This window comes from Lactuca sativa, chromosome 2 (assembly GCF_002870075.4).
Source record: "Lactuca sativa cultivar Salinas chromosome 2, Lsat_Salinas_v11, whole genome shotgun sequence".
Taxonomy (NCBI): Eukaryota; Viridiplantae; Streptophyta; class Magnoliopsida; order Asterales; family Asteraceae; genus Lactuca; species Lactuca sativa.
In genome coordinates, this window is record NC_056624.2 from 49,657,437 (window position 1) to 49,677,918 (window position 20,482).

Consider the following 20,482-nt stretch of genomic DNA (forward strand, 5'->3'; position numbering starts at 1 on the left):
TTGACATGGCTGACAAAGGCTGCTATTGCTACTTGTCTATATACAAAGTAAATGTCACATCTATGACACTTATAATTATGAATTATTTTCCATTTTCAACGATTAAAAATATGATCACTTTTATTATATTATATAACTTTTATCTAGGAAATATTATATTAAAATTTCTAAATACTTTAAAGTTTGCATATATTCATCATTTTTACTACTTATCAGTTCCATTTAGTTTAATACTTTTTAGTAAGTTTCAATTTATTTTCATTGCAAAATCCAGATATTAAACAAATTTTTAAAGAATCACATAATTAACTTCATATAAAAAGCAATCAAATAAATATGTTTCACAAAACTGATTGTATATTTATGATAAACATTCAAAAGTTAGAAATTTAGTATAAAAGACAATAGTCAACCTATAAATTTTTTACTTTCTTATTGTTTTTTTAATTACTCACATCAAAAAGTATTCATAAAAAATATTAAAATTTAAAAAGTTTAAAATCAAATTGACAACTCTAAAATTTTATTTTTCTTTTTTCTTATATTACAATATAGAAATGTTATTAGAAGTTGCCAAAATAAATTTATTCAATTATATACAACTCTGTCATCATTATTCAATCCACATCTTTTATACAAGACTTTAATTGAAAAGCAAAATGAAATACAACATTTATCATAAGATCTGAACAATAAGAGTATTTGAACTCAAATGGTAGACATACTTTTAAACACATATGAACTTCATATCTACTCAGGAATGAAACTTGTCAAATCTTTATCTCAATGAACTTGTAGATCTACAAGGTATATTCCCATACAAACAACCAGTTAGATTAGAGAAATTTAGGTTAAGAGGTTGAGATCTTACAATCGGAACTTCATTTAACCACATCTCACTCAACTGCACTTTAGACACTACTACATATCAAGCAAAATACTTAAGGATTTTGCCAAATCAAATTAGTGCAATAAGAACTCATAGGAAAACTAAAGCAGACAAAAGTAAAAATAGTTGAGGAGTATTCGAACAAATGAAAACTCAAATCCAAAGATCCATCCCACCTTGTATTTAGATCATACTTCTCACGTATGAGTCCAAGAACATCAAGAAACTCCAAGAACATCCCAACCCAATAAACAATGAAATGGAAAAAAAAAAAAAAAAAAAAGAGCAACTTCAATTAAAATAAGATAAAGAGGTTAAGAGGAAAAAAATCATGAGATGTGTATGAAACAATAAACCAAAATATGAAGTTATTCCTTAAGAAAAATAGAGCTAACAATAAAAAAGCTCAATAAACACTAATACTTATACCTGAATAGCATCATCCTTCCTTCCTTCAAAAATGATACCAGCCCTTCCAGATCTATTATCATTCAAATATACAATAGAAGAAAAAATCACTAAATAAGTCATTTGACTCATTTTAAATGTGAATAATCGGACTTTTTAGATACAATACAATAAAAAGACCAAGATGAACAATAAAAGGAATTTCGGACTTATTATAAAAAAACAAATGAAACAATAAGAAGTATGACCTGTTAACTTTATAAAGCACCAAGAACCAACACCACTGGTTCGTTCAGAGACGGTTTGCTGCAGATTTATTTGCCTATTAGTAAATCAAACATGTTATCAAGTAATATACTCGAAAAAGCCCATAAATCAAATCAAGTAAAATCGAAAAACACAACATAATATCTTAACAAACAAAAACCCATAAATAACACATGTTGGAAGCCCTCGAACTCATTTGATCCCTAATAGATGAAATCGAAAACCTCCACATCCACTGATGGAGTAAATTGATGGCGGTGACGAAAATTAGTGGCTACGGGGTAGGATTGTTTGAGCAAACAGATTTGATGATGGTGGCTAAGAGGAATGACTTTGATCAGTGGCTTCAATGGTGGCGTATATATGGCATTCTTCATTGGTGATGTAGAAGAAGCAGGCGAGGGAGGAGGGTTAACGCAAATGGAATCGACGGTGGGGGTGGGGGTGAAATAATATGTAACAACTGTAAATTTCAAAACAATTTTTCACATTTTATAAAAACATAATTCATTCATTATTTATAAAACATCATTGTTTAAAACTCAATTCATAACATATATCAATCTCAAGATCTCATAACATAAAAATCTCGTGTGTGTACTGATCAAGTCGGCGCCTTTCCGCGATCCTCACTAGTACCTGAAACACGAAGCACTGTAAGCACAAAGCTTAGTGAGTTCCCCAATATACCACATATAACACATATTAGCCACTCGAGGCTATAACTCTGTGGGTCCGTGCACCCAAACTCTGTGAACCCTCAGGTTCTGTCTCTGTGAACCTTCAGGTTCTAACTCTGTAAACATGCACAGCATAAATCACATAGAATAATACAGTGCAACACATAACACATATATAGCATACAAACACTGTATCGCATAACTCCGATTACCTACTCAAGGTAAAGTATAATGAGAAGACTCACCTCGGATATCTCAGTAAATCTCTGACTCGGTAAACTCTGGTCTAACCCCTACCTAATCACATGAAATAAATACTCTAATTAATACGACCCTCAGGGCTAGGCTAATCTCTCTCTCTCTATATATATCCTCTAAGAAGGGTAAAAGACTATCCTACCCTTCCGATGACTCTAAGGTCCAAACATTGACTAACCCTAAAAGTCATCGAAGTCAACGGTCAACCTTGACCAAACTCACCGAGTGCACAACTGTGACTCGGCGAGTCCACACGTTTTCTTCACTCTCCTAGTCCTCCTTCGACTTATTGAGTCAATCCTCAACTCTGCAAATCATCACAAATCACAATCTGTGAAGTGTCCCGACACAACTCGTCGAGTCCGGCTCCTGACTCGGCGAGTACCATCGTGCACTCTGTCCTCTAGATTCCCTCTGACTCACCGAGTCACTTCCCCAACTCAGTGAGTCACCAACTGTGTGATTATCGGGAAAACCCTTGTCCTACTCGTCGAGTCGGCTATAGGACTCGGCGAGTTCATGCCATGCTCAAGCTGAACTGACCTCCTGAGGTCAGATCCGCTCCTCTAAACCGTAGATCTAGCTTCCCAAAACATTATAATCACGTAAAGCTAACATCTTGGTGCTCATGCAAAGGCTCAAAGGCCTTATTTGAAGATATGACCTCTAAAATGACATCCAAAGCTCATAACCCCCATTAACACTCATAAAGCTCAAGGGAAAAGGGTCTCTGGACCTCTTTGGGTCCAGATCTATAGCACCAACACGAAAGGGGACCAATTACTCCATATAACCATCCTCTAAAGGGGCTAAAAAGCCCTAACTCTAAGAATTACACCATAAACTGAAGAAGGGTCGAATGAATACCTCAAAATGAAGTCTCTGAGCCCTGGAATCACTAGATTAGCACCCTCTTCAGCCTCCTCTTGTCTTGGTCCTCTTCTATTTGAAAAACACTAACAATGATCAAGAAATGACTTCTTTCCTCTCACAAATGCTCTAGCTCAGTTAGGGTTTCTCTCTGGGGTCTGGTAGCCGCAAATGACGGCCATAAGGCCCCTTAAATAGGCCCCAAACCCGAGGAATTAGGGTTTCATTAAACAGCATGGACTTGCCGAGTCCTTGGGGCGACTCGCCAAGTCCAGCCATCCACCCGGATAATGATTCGCGTCTCTACTCGGCGAGTCTACGCATCAACTCGCCAAGTTCTTCCACAAAACTTGAAATTCAATGAATAAATATAATACCTGAAATTCCGGATGTTACAATTCTCCCCCACTTGAAACAGTCTTTGCCCTCGAAGACTCATCCCTGAAATAGCTCCGGATGCTGCTCACGCATCTCCCGCTTTGGCTCCCAAGTCATCTCGGATCCTCTCCGATGTTGCCACTGAACCTGCACCAGAGGCACCTCCTTGTTCCTCATAACCTTGATCTTCCGATCCAAAATCGCAACTGGTCTCTCTGCGTAGTTCAGGCTCGCATCCACGTGAATATCCTCTAACGGTACTACCGTCGACTCGTCGGTTATACACTTCCTCAACTGAGACACGTGGAAGCTATTATGAATCCGCTCCAACTCCGCAGGTAGCTCCAAGCGATACGCTACCCTGCCCACCCTCGCGATTACTCTGAATGGCCCAATATACCGGGGCCCTAGCTTACCCCTCTTCCTGAATCGAATCACTCCTTTCCTAGGAGATACCTTCAGGAGAACATAATCACCGACCTGGAACTCAAGCTCGGATCGTCGCCTATCCGCATAACTCTTCTAGCGACTCTGAGCGGTCAACAATCTCTGCCTGACCTGCTGTATCTGCTCTATCGTCTGAAGCACAATCTCTGTGCTACCCATCACTCGTTGCCCCACCTCTCCCCAACAAATAGGAGTCCGACACCTTCTCCCATACAACAGCTCAAAGGGCGGCATTCCAATGCTCGAATGATGGTTGTTGTTGTAGGAAAACTCCGCTAAGGGCAAATACGTGTCTCAACTTCCGCCAAAATCCAACACACATGCTCGGAGCATGTCCTCGAGCGTCTGAATCGTCCGCTCGCTCTGACCGTCAGTCTGTGGGTGGTATACGGTACTAAAATGCAGCCTCGTACCCAACTCCTCATGGAATTTCTTCCAAAATCTGGAAGTGAAACGCACATCTCGATCTGACACAATCGAGATCGGCACCCCATGCCGCGATACCACCTCTCTCACATATATCTCTGCTAACTTCTCCGTAGAAGAACTCTCACTAATGGCGAGAAAGTGAGCGCTCTTTGTCAAGCGGTCTACTATCATCCAAATCACATCGACACCCCTCGCCGTCTCGGCAATTTGGTGATAAAATCCATGGATATCTGCTCCCATTTCCACTATGGGACTTCCAGTGGCTGCAACTTACCATGCGGTCTCTGATGTTCGGCTTTAACCCTACGACAGGTTAGGCACCTCTCAACAAACCACACTACATCTCTCTTCATACAAGGCCACCAATACTCCCTTTTAAGATCTAGAAACATCTTAGTGGCCCCGGGATGGATCGAGAATCTCGATCTATGCGCCTCCTCCATCAAGATGGTACGCGTTCCTCCAACAAACGGTACCCAAAACCGACCCTGGAAGGTCATAAGCCCTTTGCTATCGGTCACGAACTCTGACACCTGTCCGATAACTCGCTCTCTCTTACGGTACTCTGGTCTCACTGCCTCAGCCTGAGCCCCTCTGATGGTGTCCAACACCGGAGTCATCACCGTCAATCTCATACAAATATCCCGAATCGGGGCGCTCTCTGCCCTACGACTCAGGGCGTCGGCTACCACATTAGCCTTGCCCGGGTGGTACAGTCATCTCGCAATCATAATCCTTTACTACATCCAACCATCTCCTCTGACGCATGTTCAGGTTTGGCTGATCCATCAAATACTTCAAACTCTTGTGGTACGTGTATATTGTACACCGAACCCCATACAGATAATGACACCAAATCTTGAGGGCGAACACCACAACCCCCAACTCTAGATCGTGGGTGGGATACCTTGCATCATGGGGCTTCAGCTGCCTTGATGCGTACACGATCACATGCCCCCTCTGCATCAACACCGCGCCCAACCCAGATATCGATGCGTCACAATACACCACGAAGTCCTCCATTCCTTCTAGAAGAGCCAACACCGGGGCTTCGCACAATCTCTGGCGAAGAGTCTCAAATGAGGCCTACTGCTCTGGGCCCCAGCTGAACACCACACCCTTCCGGGTCAACCTGGTGAGAGGAACAACAATCTTGGAGAAATTCCTGATGAACCTCCGATAATAGTCGGCCAACCCTAGAAAACTCCTGATCTTAGAAGGAGATTTCGGCACCTCCTAACTCATCACCACCTCGATCTTGTCCGGATCGACCAAAATCCCCTTTTGGTTAACGAGGTGACCAAGGAACTACACCCCCCGTAACCAAAAATCTCACTTGGAGAATTTGGCGTAAAGCCTCTCCGATCTCAGCATACTGAGGATTTCTCGCAAATGCTCCTCATGCTGCTCCCTAGATCTCGAATACACCAAAATGTCGTCAATGAACACAATCACTGATCGATCCAACATCGGTCTGCATACCCTGTTCATGAGATCCATGAACGCTGCAGGCACATTGGTGAGCCCGAATGACATCATCACGAGCTCGTAATGCCCATAACGAGTCCTAAATGCAGTCTTCTGGATATCCTCCTCGCGCACCCTCATCTGATGATATCCAGATCTCAGATCAATCTTGGAAAACCAAGACGCTCCCTACAGCTGATCGAACAAATCGTCGATCCTTGGCAAAGGATAACGGTTCTTGACCGTTAACTTGTTCAGCTCTCGATAATCTATGCACATTCGGTGCGAACCATCCTTTTTCTTCACAAAAAGGATTGGTGCTCCCCACGGCGAGCTGCTCGGCCGTATAAACCCCTTCCCCAACAGCTCTTGAAGCTGCGAGGATAACTCCTGCATCTCTGGAGCTGCAAGACGATAGGGCACCTTGGCAATATGTGTTGCCCCTGGAATGAAATCAATGCGAAACTCAACCTGCCTCTCGGGAGGTACACCCGGTAACTCCTCGGGAAAGACATCCGGGAATTCACACACTATCAGAACTTCCTCAACCGTACTCGGTCTCTCTGCACCAACTCTCGTATCCATCACATACGCTACAAAACCACTACAGCCCTGTTGTAGACTCTGCCTTGCTCTAGCAGCCGAACAAAACGCTGAATCTGGATGGGTACCCTCGCTGTACACCGTAATAACTCCCCCACTTGGGTCTCGTATAGTCACCAGCTGCCGCTCGCAATTGATAACTGCTCCAAATCTGCTCAACCAATCCATGCCTACGATGACACAGACGTCCCCCATCGCAATCGGGACCAAATCAATAGGAAACTCTACACCAAAAATCTCGAGTACACATCCTCGAATCACCTCTGTGTCATATACTGCTCTCTCGTCGGCGATGGAGACTCTCAGAGGTCGACTCAACGCCTCTCGACTAATACTGATGTGCTGACTAAAAGCCAACGATATAAAAGATCGACTCGCACTCGAGTCAAATAACACCAAAGCAGGTACAGAACTCACAAGAAAAGTACCTACGCATATCATAATATAAGCACAAAATCTCAAACATTAAAATAAATATATGAAGGAATACATACCAGCCACGACATCGGGTGCTGCGCGGACCTCTTCCGCAGTCAACTGGAAGGCTCTCCCCCGAGCCTTCGACGTCTCGGTCTTCACCGGCCGACTATCAGAAGCTCTAACAGCAGCAGGGGCAGATCCCTGAGAAGCTCCCTGTGCTGACCCTCGTAGTAGCGGACACTCGGCCTTCCGGTGTCCGGTCTGGTTGCAGTGAAAACACACTGCAAACCCCTTGGGGCAGTCCTTGGCCATATGCCCCTCCTTGCCACACTTGTAGCAAGATCCAGCTCTACAAACTCCATCATGACCCTTGCCGCACTTTCCACAAGTGCGGCCCTTCTGGCTCCCTGCTCTGGAATCAGCAGGCTTGGCCCGCTTGGCTGCCGGCTGGGATTGTGCCGGTCACCGATCCCTCCCCTGAGACTCCGCCTCCTCCCTAGCCTGAGTCTCTAGCTTGATCTCCCTCTTCCGGGCATTTGCCTAAAGCTCGGCAAATGTCCGGTACAAGGAGTTCGCCACGAACTCCCGAATATCTCTCCTCAAAATACTCAAATAACGGCTCATACGTGCCTGCTCGGTAGACACGTGCTCAGGGCAAAACATCGCCCTCTCATGAAACATCCTGGTAATAACCGTAACAGACTCCGTACCCTGCTTGAGGGTCAAAAACTCTTATTCCAACCGATCCTGTTCCACCGAGGGAACGTACTCATCACGAAACATGGCGGTAAACCTCTCCCAGGTCACCACAGCAAGCTCTGCTGGAGAATAGTGTGCTGTCGCGAACTTCCACCAGTCCTTCGCCCCCAGGCGAAGCTGGTTCAGCGCAAACCGAACCCTCAAGTGCTCCGGGCACGAGCATGTATAGAAACACCCCTCATCGCTGCAATCGGATCTTGCGTCCCATCAAACTCTGGTGGCTTCGTGTTGCTGAACTACTTGAACAACAACAAGTCACCCCCTTGCGGCCTAGCAGCAGCGACGGCTGCGGTGGCCGCTGTAACAGCAGCCTCATAAAGAGCGGCATAACGCTCGTCAAAAGTCTCAATTAGCGTGGTCTTAATAGACCCGAACATCTCTGGTATCTCTGCCCTGATGTCCGCAGCCACCTCCTCATGGATGATCCGGCGGATCTCCTGATCACTAGTCTTGCTGGCCTCTGGCACATGACGTGTCCTCACCATGATCTACCTCTGAAATACAACATACGACATATTAGAAACTCACTCGAGCATACTCGCACTCGATAACTCATCCCTCCTTGATCCCTGGCATCCCGAAGATTCTTACTTGAACTGTACACCGTCCCGGTGATTTCAGTAGTATGGGCCCAATACTACCGTCCACACCGCGTCAGTATACACCCCAAGTCCTCCTCCTAGGATCCCAAGTCCCAAGTACTCTATTATGCATAATCCACTCTCTAACATATCTCTCATAAGCTCCTCACTACTACCTACTCACTCTCAAGCATCTCATAGCAGCTCACCTCCCCCTAGGCTAAGGCATCACAAATCAGGCCACTCTAGTCCTAATAGGAATACCTAGCCCACTTTAGCACGAGAATACATCATATCAATCTCATAAGCATATAATATAAGGGTATTTTGGGAAATCACCGTTCGAGCGTTGACTGATCGTACACACAACTCTGCTCTACGTTTTCCAAAAATCTTTTACTCTTTTTAGAAAACTTGGTTCTCTTTTGAAAATATTTCTCAAATCCTCAGTTTGAGTTCAAATACGCCCGAAGGTGTACTCGAATCCCTCAAACCAAGGCTCTGATACCAACTTGTAACACCGTAAATTTCAAAACAATTTTTCGCATTTTATAAAAACATAATTCATTCATTATTTATAAAAACATCATTGTTTAAAACTCAATTCATAACATATATCAATCCCAAGATCTCATAACATAAAAATCTCGTGTGTGTACTGATCAAGTCGGCGCCTTTCCTCGATCCTCACTAGTACCTGAAACACATAACACGAAACACTATAAGCACAAAGCTTAGTGAGTTCCCCAATATACCACATATAACACATATTAGCCACTCGAGGCTATAACTCTGTGGGTCCGTGCACCCAAACTCTGTGAACCCTCAGGTTCTGTCTCTGTGAACCTTTAGGTTCTAACTCTGTAAACATGCACAACATAAATCACATAGAATAATGCAGTGCAACACATAACACATATATAGCATACAAACACTGTATCGCATAACTCCGATTACCTACTCAAGGTAAAGTATAGTGAGAAGACTCACATCGGATATCTCAGTAAATCTCTGACTCAATAAACTCTGGTCTAGCCCCTGCCTAATCACATGAAATAAATACTCTAATTAATACGACCCTTAGGGCTAGGCTAATCTCTCTCTCTCTATACATCCTCTAGGAAGGGTAAAAGACTATCTGTAACATCCCGAGTTCAGGAGTGCAAAGTTCAGGGTTCAAAGTGTAAGTATGAAAGGAGAACTCGGCAAGTCCATGGGTGGACTCGGCGAGTAGGGTCGCGACTTGGTCGCGTGTTAAGTGGCCGACTCGGCGAGTCAGCGGATGGACTCGGCGAGTAGGCGCTGAGTGGAGAAAACCCTAAATCCGGAGGATGAGCCCTATTTAAAGGACATTATACCCTCTCCCCAGCCTCTTTACCCTCTGTAGAAGTCCAGAAAGCTCTAAGTCGTGATTGTGAGGGATTAGAGTGCATTTGGAGCATGGAGAAGTGATTGTTGAAGAAATCTTGAAGGAGAAGAGATTTGGATCAAAGGGCTTTGCAAGGATCCGGATTAATCTTCTCTTGGAGCTTCCTTTTGAGGTATTATTTCATTGTTTGAGCTGCTATTGTCTAGATTCATCATTTTGGGGGTGTTAGAGATCATATCTTTTGGTATATTGGAGTTTAGAGGTTAGATCTGAGGTTGCTACCTCAGATCTGGAATGGAGAAGGGTTAGAATGCATAAAAGTCCTTGTTTGTGAGTGATTGAAGGAGCTATCTTGTCCCAAACCCAAACCCTATAGTGAGAATGCCTAGATCTCCTTGGATTCACGTAAAGTTTGCCACTTTACGTGATGAATGGCCTTAGGAAGGGTAGATCTATGGTTTGGATCATCTGCATGGCTTGGAAAGCCTCTGTATGGATTCAGACCCGGTGGTACTCGGCGAGTCACATGGGTGGACTCGGCGAGTTGCTTGAAGATAAGCTGGAACTCGACGAGTTGGAAGAACAACTCGGCGAGTTGGATGAAGATGGCCTGGAACTCGGCGAGTTGGAAGAACAACTCGGCGAGTAAGTTGAAGATAGCCTTAGGCTCGGCGAGTCTGTTCTTGGACTCGGCGAGTCTTGTCGAAAAGTCCCAATCTTTTCTGGTTGAGCCGAGAATCGGTGAGTCAAGGGATGACTCGGTGAGTTGTGTGTGAGTGGACTCAGAGTTGTTGGACTCGGCGAGTCTTGGTGTGACTCGGCGAGTTGAGTCGCAGATTGGGGAAGTTCTGTGTATGGGGACTCGACGAGTCATCGGGTTGACTCGGCGAGTAGAGTCAGTCAGGGGTTGACTTTGACCTTGTCTTTGACCAAGGGTTGACCAGTTGTCTTCCAGGGGCATTTTGGTAATTGTTGGATATTGTTTTAAGTTCAGTGCTTTGGTGTTGTTCAGTGGAGGAGTTTGTGTCGGAGTTTGGAGCAGTGGGATCTTATCTGTTCAGTCGACAGTTTCGAGGTGAGTTATCCTCACTATATCAACAGGGTCTAAGGCACCAAGGTCGTCCCTTTATCGGATTGAGATCCGGGTATTTGTTGTATGTTATTGCTTTGATATGTTGCATCCTGGTAACTAGGATGGTATGTGTTAGCGATTTGGTTGAGATCGGTATCCTGAGATGTAGGGTGATGCTATGCTAGTGACCGGTTAGGTCGGTATCCTGGTTAGGATAATGATATGCTATGTGATCTGTTTGATCGGTTTGTTGACTATGAATGCTTATATGATTGTATGTTTATGTGCACATGGTTGTTTGGACTGGAGTTGGGTTGAGGCGGGTCCTGCTTCGTGCTGTAGGCCAAGATACCCAGGGCGGACCGGTTGTCCCGAAGGCCCAGCGAGCGGTCTGGATAGGCTGTAGGCCCTAAGAGGACGGACCAGACGTGCCGAGGCTCGGAGAGTGGACCAGGCCGACTGAAGGCCTGGTGCGGGCGGACCAGTCATACTGTAGATTCAGAGAGTGGACCAGGTGGATTGAAGGCCCGGTGCGGGCGGACCAATCACACTGCAGACTCGATGTATGTGGCTAGATTCGGAGAGTGGACCAGGTGGATTGAAGGCCCGATGCGGGCGGACTAATCACACTGCAAACTCGGTGTATATGGCTAGACTCGGAGGGTGGACCAGGTGGACTGTTGGCCGGTGCGGCGGACCAGTCACATAGTAGACCCGAAGTGCATGGCTGTTTTGTGATCAGATATGATATGGCATGTTATGCGTGTATGGTATATGTGGTTGGTATTTTGGGGATATCTCACTAAGCTTTCGGGCTTACAGTTGTGGTTTTATGTTTTTCAGGTTCTTCAGGAGACCGTGGCAAGGCAAAGGCGTGATCGTACCGCTCCTCATGTTTATGTTGTGATGAGATTCTGGGTATACTTTAAATAAATTGTATTGAAAACCTTTTTGTAATAACTTAAATGGAAATCGGGTTGTTTTTGAAAATTTTAAATTGGTTGGAATTTTTGGTCGTTACACTATCCTACCCTTCCGATGACTCTAAGGTCCAAACATTGACTAACCCTAAAAGTCAACGAAGTCAACGGTCAACCTTGACCAAACTCGCCGAGTGTACAACTGTGAGTCAGCGAGTCCACACGTTTTCTTCATTCTCCTAGTCCTCCTTCGACTTACTGAGTCAATCCTCAACTCTGCAAATCATCACAAATCACAATCTGTGAAGTGTCCTGACCCAACTCGCCGAGTCCGGCTCCTGACTCAGTGAGTACCATCATACACTCTGTCCTCTAGATTCCCTCTGACTCACCGAGTCACTTCCCTAACTCAGTGAGTCACCAACTGTGTGATTATCGGGAAAACCCTCGTCCTACTCGCCGAGTCGGCTATAGGACTCAGCGAGTTCATGCCATGCTCAAGTTGAACTGACCTCCTGAGGTCAGATCCGCTCCTCTAAACCATAGATCTAGCTTCCCAAAGCATTATAATCACGTAAAGCTAACATCTTGGTGCTCATGCAAAGGCTCAAAGGCCTTATTTGAAGATATGACCTCTAAAATGACATCCAAAGCTCATAACCCCCATTAACACTCATAAAGCTCAAGGGAAAAGGGTCTCTGGACCTCTTTGGGTCCAGATCTACAGCACCAACACGAGAGGGGACCAATTACTCCATATAACCATCCTCTAAAGGGGCTAAAAAGCCCTAACTCTAAGAATTACACCATAAACTGAAGAAGAGTCGAATGAATACCTCAAAATGAAGTCTCTGAGCCCTGGAATCACTGGATTAGCACCCTCTTCAGCCTCCTATTGTCTTGGTCCTCTTCCATTTGCAAAAACACTAACAATGATCAAGAAATGACTCCTTTCCTCTCATAAACGCTCAAGCTCAGTTAGGGTTTCTCTCTGGGGTCTGGTAGCCGCAAATGACGGCCATAAGGCCCCTTAAATAGGCCCCACACCCGAGGAATTAGGGTTTCATTAAACAGCGTGGACTCGCAGAGTCCTTGGGGCGACTTGCCGAGTCCAGCCATCCACCCGGATAATGAAAAACGTCTCTAGTCGGCGAGTCTACGCATCAACTCGCCGAGTTCTTCCACAAAACTTGAAATTCCACGAATAAATATAATACCTGAAATTCTGGATGTTACATAATAGATGCGGCTGAACCTAGTTAAAATTTTATGGAATCAAAAATTAGGGCACACTATGTATGTGAGTGTTTATTCGTGTATGGTGTAAAAGGGATTTAAACACTCGTTTTTCATTGGTTGTAAGCAAGTCACATGGATCACCAAAAGTATAATCCTCACCGTCCAATGAATATCCAATGCTCCAGATTTTGTTTCCTTGACTTTTAAGACGATTGTCTTAAATTTTTTTGGGCCCACATTTATAAACTCTTTATAAGATGGTATATATATATATATATATATATATATATATATATATATATATATATATATATATAGAGAGAGAGAGAGAGAGAGAGAGTCAAGATCAAATAAGAAGAAAATTTTTGGTAGGAAGGTAAGAAGTTTTTTTTTTCTACATATTTTTTTAGCGAACAAACAAAATGAATCGTCACATGATTTATTTGTAAAATGATTCACAAGAAAAAATTCTCAAAAAAACATGTTGATGATTCATTTATACAATGATTTTGTTGTTATTCACTAAAATTGTCATAAAAATGAATATTTTCTTAATTTACTTAAAAATGAATAATGAAGATGTTTTCTTGTGAATTTTTTTTTCTTATGAATCATCTTACAAATGAATCATCTAGTGATTCATTTATTTTGTTCGTCAAAAAAATATGTAAAAAAGAAATTTCTTACCTTCTTACAAAAAAATATTCTTTACCGGATCTATATATATATATATATATATATATATATATATATATATATATATATATATATATATATATATATATATATATACTAACATTTATTTACATATTTATAATGTTTTAAACTAAATTAATGTAACAATTATTAATTTAAAGTTACAAACAAAAATATATTTTTTTTAAATAACATATATTTATCAATATTAAAATTTTATCTGTACAACATGCAACATTTTGCCTAGTAATATTAATAATAAGAACTCAACGAAGTGAATCCATGAATTTGAATGATAATAACTTTCATCATTCTTCAATTATCAATATCTGAATTAGTGAATCCTAATTATTTACAAATAAATAAATAAATAAATAACAATCAGCCCTGTTTGGGTTTATTTTCTTAAAATGCGAAGCATTTACATTTATCCCATACTAGAAATTTATTTAGTCTTATTGTATGAGATTTATTATTGATGTATCTTTGCTACTCGCACCAAATTTAGAAAATAAAAACAAATCTTGTCTTACTCCCAAGGTGCTTCAAGACTTAGTTTTGCAAACTTCTTGTCTTTCACACTTGTTACACTAGATTGATTAAGAGTAGATTAGGGTTCAGACAAAGTTATAACATAGTTGACATTGGTGGTGGTTGGATGAATTGATGTTCGATGGTCTCTTGAGGAGCTACATAAGGGTTCCAACAACATAAGGAAGACGTTATTTCAAACCGAAAGCAATGGTATCATCGTCCCATAACAATGGTCGACATTGGCGATCTCTTGATTTTGTCCAATAGTAAAGCATTAAAGGATGGTCGAATGTCTGATGGTCTCTTGATAGTTGAGAGTTCTATCCTGAATGGAGGCGGCCCCTTAAGGGTGGGTGAGTTGGGACAAGGATAACTTATTTCAAAACTTCATGAACGGTTTCCAAAATTTTTAAAATATGATTTTGATCTCATATCTATTGCACATGTTGTGATTTAACAGATCAAAATTAATTGAAGAAACCAAAAAGACTGTGTGTAAAATTTTCTAAACCAAAAGAATCTTAATGAGACAAAAAAAAGTTAAAATGAAACTAATATATGATGTAGCCTAGGCCTGACAATCGTGTTCGGGTTGGTGGGTCGCGAGATTGACAGGTTGGCAAGTCAAAATACATCAATCCGAACACGATCCATTTAACTATACATGTCATGAGTTAGCGGGTCATGGGTTGGCGGGTTCAGAACATAAATCCATATACGACCCGTCAACCCTCTTATTTATACGACTTCACAGATTGGGGGTTCGTAGGTCAGATTTTATAAATAAAATAAATAATTAATCATACATAAATTCTAGATGCAAATAAAAATTAAATACATTCATAGAAACATGTTTAAACTATAACATTAATACAAATATAAATTAATTTAAGTGTTAATGTAATAGCCACATTAATACAAACATTAATCCTACATTCCTACAAATAATACTTAACACGTTTAAAAAATATATAAATTTTTTTTATTATAGTTCTAAACGGATCGGTAGATCAAGCTGCATGTTTTTTTTGACAAACTCATATATGTTGGTTTATCAATGTCCATGTTTTTTTGACAAACTCATATATAACCTGTTTAATAAAAAGTGACGAATCGAAAACTCAACTCAAATTCATTTATTTCGTATAATATGGTGGATTATATCGTATATCGCGTTGAAAATGGTAAAGCCTAATTTAACCTTGGTTGGAGATGCCAAATACATTTGGGAAAATTACTTAGGAGGGTAACTACCTCTTATCCGTGTTCACATATTGGCAACTTCTTATTTTTTGTACATAAGAAAGCAACTAACTTGTTTTAACTGTGTAACATCACAGAAATCATGACCAAAATTTTGTTTTTAATTTAATACTAAAACCATAATTGTCAAACTATTAATTTAATACTCCGACATCAGGCCCCGCCCAACATCAGCCCCCGCTTAGCATCGAGCCTCGCTCGGTATACAAATATGTCTCTCTTAGGTCCTGCCTGTCTCCGGGCCCTGCCCGCTAAACACATACAATCACATAACATGCTAACACATAAAGAAACATATTCTACTGTATCTCTGTCCTAAGAAACATACTCTGCTAATAATGAGATACAGAACTTCGTCCGTACTCAACTAGTTCCAACCAGGGCTTCATCAGTGCAAGGTGGGTCTCCTCACTGTGTGAATGGGTCTAAGGCCACAATGCTAGCCCATGTACTCTATGAGTAGGAAGACCCGGGGGTTAGCCCTAGGCATTGTAAGCTAATATGTTATTCTAGACCAAGGTCCGATGTCGGGCAGGTGCCCGAGGAATGTTTGCATGTTAGATTATACATGTTGTCTGTGTGATACTTGTATGTGCCTGGTAGGGAGGTGAGTGTAGGCGAGGTCCCGTATCTCATCACTAGCTGAGTACGGACGATGTTCCGTATCTCATTATTAGCATAGTATGTTTCTTAGGACAGGGATACAGTAGAGTATGTTTTTTTATGTGTTAGTATATTATATGATTGTATGTGTTTAACGGGCGGAGCCCGAAGACAGGCGGAGCCTAAAAGAGACAGATATGAATACCGAATGGGGCTCGATGCCAGGCGGGACCTGATGTCGGGCGGGGCCCGATGCCGGAGTATTAAATTAATGGTTAGACAATTATGATTTTAGTATAAATTAAAAACGAAATTTTTGGTCATGATTTCTGGAATGTTACATAGTTAAAACATGTTAGTTGCTTTCTTATATACAAAAAAATAAGGACGTGAACTCAGATAAAAAGGCAATTACCTTAATCATTTTCCAAATACATTTCAAAAACAACCTCACATGAGGCTACCTACTACCTCCCTTTGGAATAGCGCCTGTTTTGTCTTTTAACATGTATCATGTGACCAACATACATACGCCCAAAAGACTAAACTGCCCACTCCACTCCCTAATGGTAATATCTACGGATACATCAAACCAAGCCGAAAACACGAAAATGGAAACCCCTGATGCAGAAACACCGCCGCCCACCAGCAACGCCGCTAGGCTGGCAATCATGGAGCTAGCAAACATGATCAGCGTCCCTATGTCGCTCAACGCGGTGGTTCGCCTGAACGTCGCTGACGCCATATGGCAAAACGGCTCAAACAAACCCCTATCCGCCGCAGAGATTATCCCTCTTATTCTACCTTCCGGCGCCGGAGATCCCGAAAACCTGCAGCGTATCCTCCGCATGCTCACTAGCTATGGTGTTTTTAACGAACACATCATCTCCGGTGATATCTTACAACGAAGGTATTTTATCAAATTTTATCAAATCATATAATCAGTTTCTCGTATGATCTTGTTAATTATGATGTGATTAAGTTCCTCTACTTACTGGATTATTCGTATGCCTGATTAAAGATACTCATTGACGGAGATAGGGAAGACGCTAGTGACAGATGAAAACGGACTGTCGTATGGGGCCTACGTTCTGCAACACCACCAGGAGGAGCTGATGAAGGCGTGGGGGGTGGTGCATGAGGCGGTGGTGGATTCGTCGACGGAGCCTTTCGTGAAGGCGAACGGCGGTGAGACGGCGTATGGCCTCTACGGGAAGAAACCGGAGATGAATGATCTGATGTTGAAGGCAATGTCGGGAGTCACAGTGCCGTTTATGAAGGTAGTTCTTGAAGGGTACGACGGCTTTAATGGTGTTGAACGGTTGGTGGATGTGGGTGGCAGCGCCGGCGATTGCTTGAGGATGATTTTGCAGAAACATTCGCATATTAAAGAAGGTGTTAACTTCGATTTGCCTGAAGTTGTTGCAAAAGCTCCTAAAATTGACGGTGAGTTGTAATTTTTGACTTTTTGTAAAATGAAGTTCTCACACCCGAATACACATAGTGTATGTGTACTATTTATGATGCATAAAGTACATGTTGGATACAAGTCATGTTGGTTTCTAAGGGTAGTATTGTCTTTTTGTGCAGGAGTGAGTCATGTTGGTGGTGATATGTTTGATTCAATTCCAAATGGTGATGCAATCTTTATGAAGGTAAATTAATTTTTAAATGGCGTAAAATATAATAAAGTCGTGCGTTTTGTGATCTATTTTAAAACTATTATTTGATATTGATTAATTAGAATTAAATTATATTTTAATATAAAAAATAATTAGACATGGTCCAAAGAGTGTTGTCTGAATGACACGTTTGATCTAATTATTGAAATTTTATTTTCTAAACGCTTTACAAACGTATCTATTATTTTATTTTTAAAATTAAAATCTATGATTTTTGTCTTATGTTATTTTTATTTTATTAATGATTTGAATCTTAACCTTTGGTTGAGGTATCTATCCAATGGTGTACCTTTTTTTAACAATAAAAACGCAATCTATAACTTTTTTTAATGTTTGGAACAAGTATATATTTATGTCGAAAACACATAAACTATTTGTGTAATTTACTCTCATATAAATTTGTTACGTATTATAGATTTTTAATGTGACCCAGTTACCAAAATTTATCATCATTAGGAAATTAGTTATTTTGTTTTTTATATACCTGAATTATCCGAGACTATATTTAACACATTTTTATTTCTTTCGCTTTATGTACTCGGATAAATGATTTTTTTTTTGTTACGTGTCACATTCTCATTCTATTGGTCTAATGTTATTTTGTAATTATTTTGAATTAATTCCTTTTTAAAATGTCATTTTATGGGTTTCGTATTTTAATAAATTACACATAATAATACTTTAATGTAATAATTACAATAAATATAGTAATAAATAAATATCAATTTCATTAATGGACTTACTTTTTTATTTTAAAATTCTCGGATTAAAGTTTATTAGTTTATTTTGTTTATTTATTTAAATTTAAAAGATAAAAAATCAATTTTAATAATTCATTATTTTTCTTATTTTCATATAAATCTAAAACTCTCAAATATTTAGGCCTTCATATATTTTTTTTAATTAACCCATGTAATACTTGGGTCTTACACCTAATACGTGAACATATATTTATCGATTAATTATATTTATTTTTGGATTAAATTTAATTGATCATAAATTAGACTTTACTTTTATTTAGAGAACAATATATATATATATATATATATATATATATATATATATATATATATATATATATATATATATATATATATATATATATATATATATATATATATATATATATATATATAAGGTTCCACAATGTAAAATATTATTATATTATTCTAATAAATTTTAGAATAAAAGTTGAATATAAATTGCGAAAGAAAAGGATTTTTTATAACTAAAGCTTGTGGAGGATTGTATCTATCCCCAATATGCAGTCTAAAACATATAAAATATTAAAAAACTACATTGTTGTAAGGAAGGCTTTTCGCCCATAAAATGAATAAAATTCTCTTCATACAGGCTAAGAAAAAGGATAAAGAAGTAATGTTATTTTAGATTATCGATTTTATTGTATCAAAAATAATCAATTATTCCACCCCAACCGATAAAAGTAATTCATGAATTTGTCGATTTTGTGATGTTCAGTGGATTCTAACGACATGGACAGACGATGAAGTGAAAGCTATCATGACTAACTGTTTTAAAGCAATCCCAATTGGAGGAAAGTTGATTGCTTGTGAACCAGTGTTACCTGATGAGACCAACGACAGTCATCGCACACGAGCCTTGCTTGAAGGTGACATCTTTGTCATGACAATTTATCGTGCCAAGGGTAAACATCGGACTGAAGAGGAGTATTGTCAGCTTGGCAAATCAGCTGGGTTCAAAAGTTTTCGAGCTGTTTATATCGATCATTTCTATACGCTTCTTGAATTTGGAAAATGATCTAACTTTCATTTTACTTGAAACTGGACCCAAGTTATACGGATGATAAAATAATTCTAGCAATGTAATTTGAAAAGACGAAGCAATATGGGTTCGTTTGAGAACCGTTGGTTTATTGAGAACTACATGGAAACGTAGATCTTGTTTGTTTCATGAGTTAAATCTTTATTTATAGGGGTGCTTTTTAGTTTATGCTCGAGGGGTAAACCTCCTATTTCCCTAAAACCGAAGGACGTGGTGAGAGCCTCGAATTGCAAATCTATAAATTACAAATCCTTGGTCAGAAGGTGCAATGACAAATTTAACGACGAGGAAAGATTTTCTTCTATATGTAGTTGTTATTGATCGAGAATATGAAATGAAATCAGAGTATGAATTGATTCAGGAACACTAAAGTAAATATAATCTGGTTGGTTCGATTAAAACTTCTGAGATATACAAGAGAAAGTTTAGAGTAAGAACAACCAAGGCTCAAAAGTTGCTCTAGCACCTATCCCTATTTATAGGAACGAAGGAAGTTTACAAAAAATACACAAGGGCTAAAACAGATCCGCTCCGACACACATAAATGGCCTTATGTAATACATATAACACAGACATCGACACTAACAAATAACTAAGGACACTTCGACACCTTACTACTAATTTCGACCTCTACATTCTTCCCCCTTGTAAGCAGTGTCGAATCCTAAGTCATTAGCATCTTGGTCGCTTGATGAAGAACTCTTCTAACCTCCATATACCAAACAATTGATCTATGAACCTCAACTTTATCACCTTCAGTACTCTTCTTGCAATTATTAATAGGAACAAGTAAATTCATATACTAAGAATTTGTGTATCTTTCCACATCTTCAACCATGAATAAA

At 40.3% G+C, this 20,482-nt stretch overlaps 1 protein-coding gene and 1 long non-coding RNA gene across 2 annotated transcripts; one reads left to right on the top strand and one right to left on the bottom strand.

Annotated features, from left to right (window-relative positions):
- Positions 1–570: 570 nt before the first annotated feature.
- On the bottom strand, positions 571–2,016 carry LOC111905498 (uncharacterized). The gene is made up of 3 exons (XR_002854887.3): positions 1,546–2,016; positions 1,319–1,370; positions 571–800 (listed from the first exon to the last, which is right to left on the bottom strand). It is a non-coding gene; the product is annotated as an uncharacterized LOC111905498 (long non-coding RNA).
- Positions 2,017–16,589: 14,573 nt separating this feature from the next.
- LOC111905497 (nicotinate N-methyltransferase 1) lies at positions 16,590–19,766 on the top strand. Its single transcript, XM_023901178.3, has 4 exons — positions 16,590–17,062; positions 17,174–17,598; positions 17,743–17,807; positions 19,314–19,766. The coding sequence occupies exons 1-4, from the start codon at positions 16,659–16,661 to the stop codon at positions 19,611–19,613; spliced, it is 1,194 nt and encodes a 397-aa protein (XP_023756946.1). The 5' UTR covers positions 16,590–16,658; the 3' UTR covers positions 19,614–19,766.
- The last annotated feature ends 716 nt before the right edge of the window (positions 19,767–20,482 follow it).

Coding starts and splice junctions, on each gene's coding strand:
- LOC111905497 (XM_023901178.3), top strand. CDS start 16,659: ATGTATCATGTGACCAACATACATACGCCCAAAAGACTAAACTGCCCA. Junction 17,063..17,173: donor GGTGATATCTTACAACGAAG/GTATTTTATCAA, acceptor GCCTGATTAAAG/ATACTCATTGACGGAGATAG. Junction 17,808..19,313: donor GTGATGCAATCTTTATGAAG/GTAAATTAATTT, acceptor TGTGATGTTCAG/TGGATTCTAACGACATGGAC.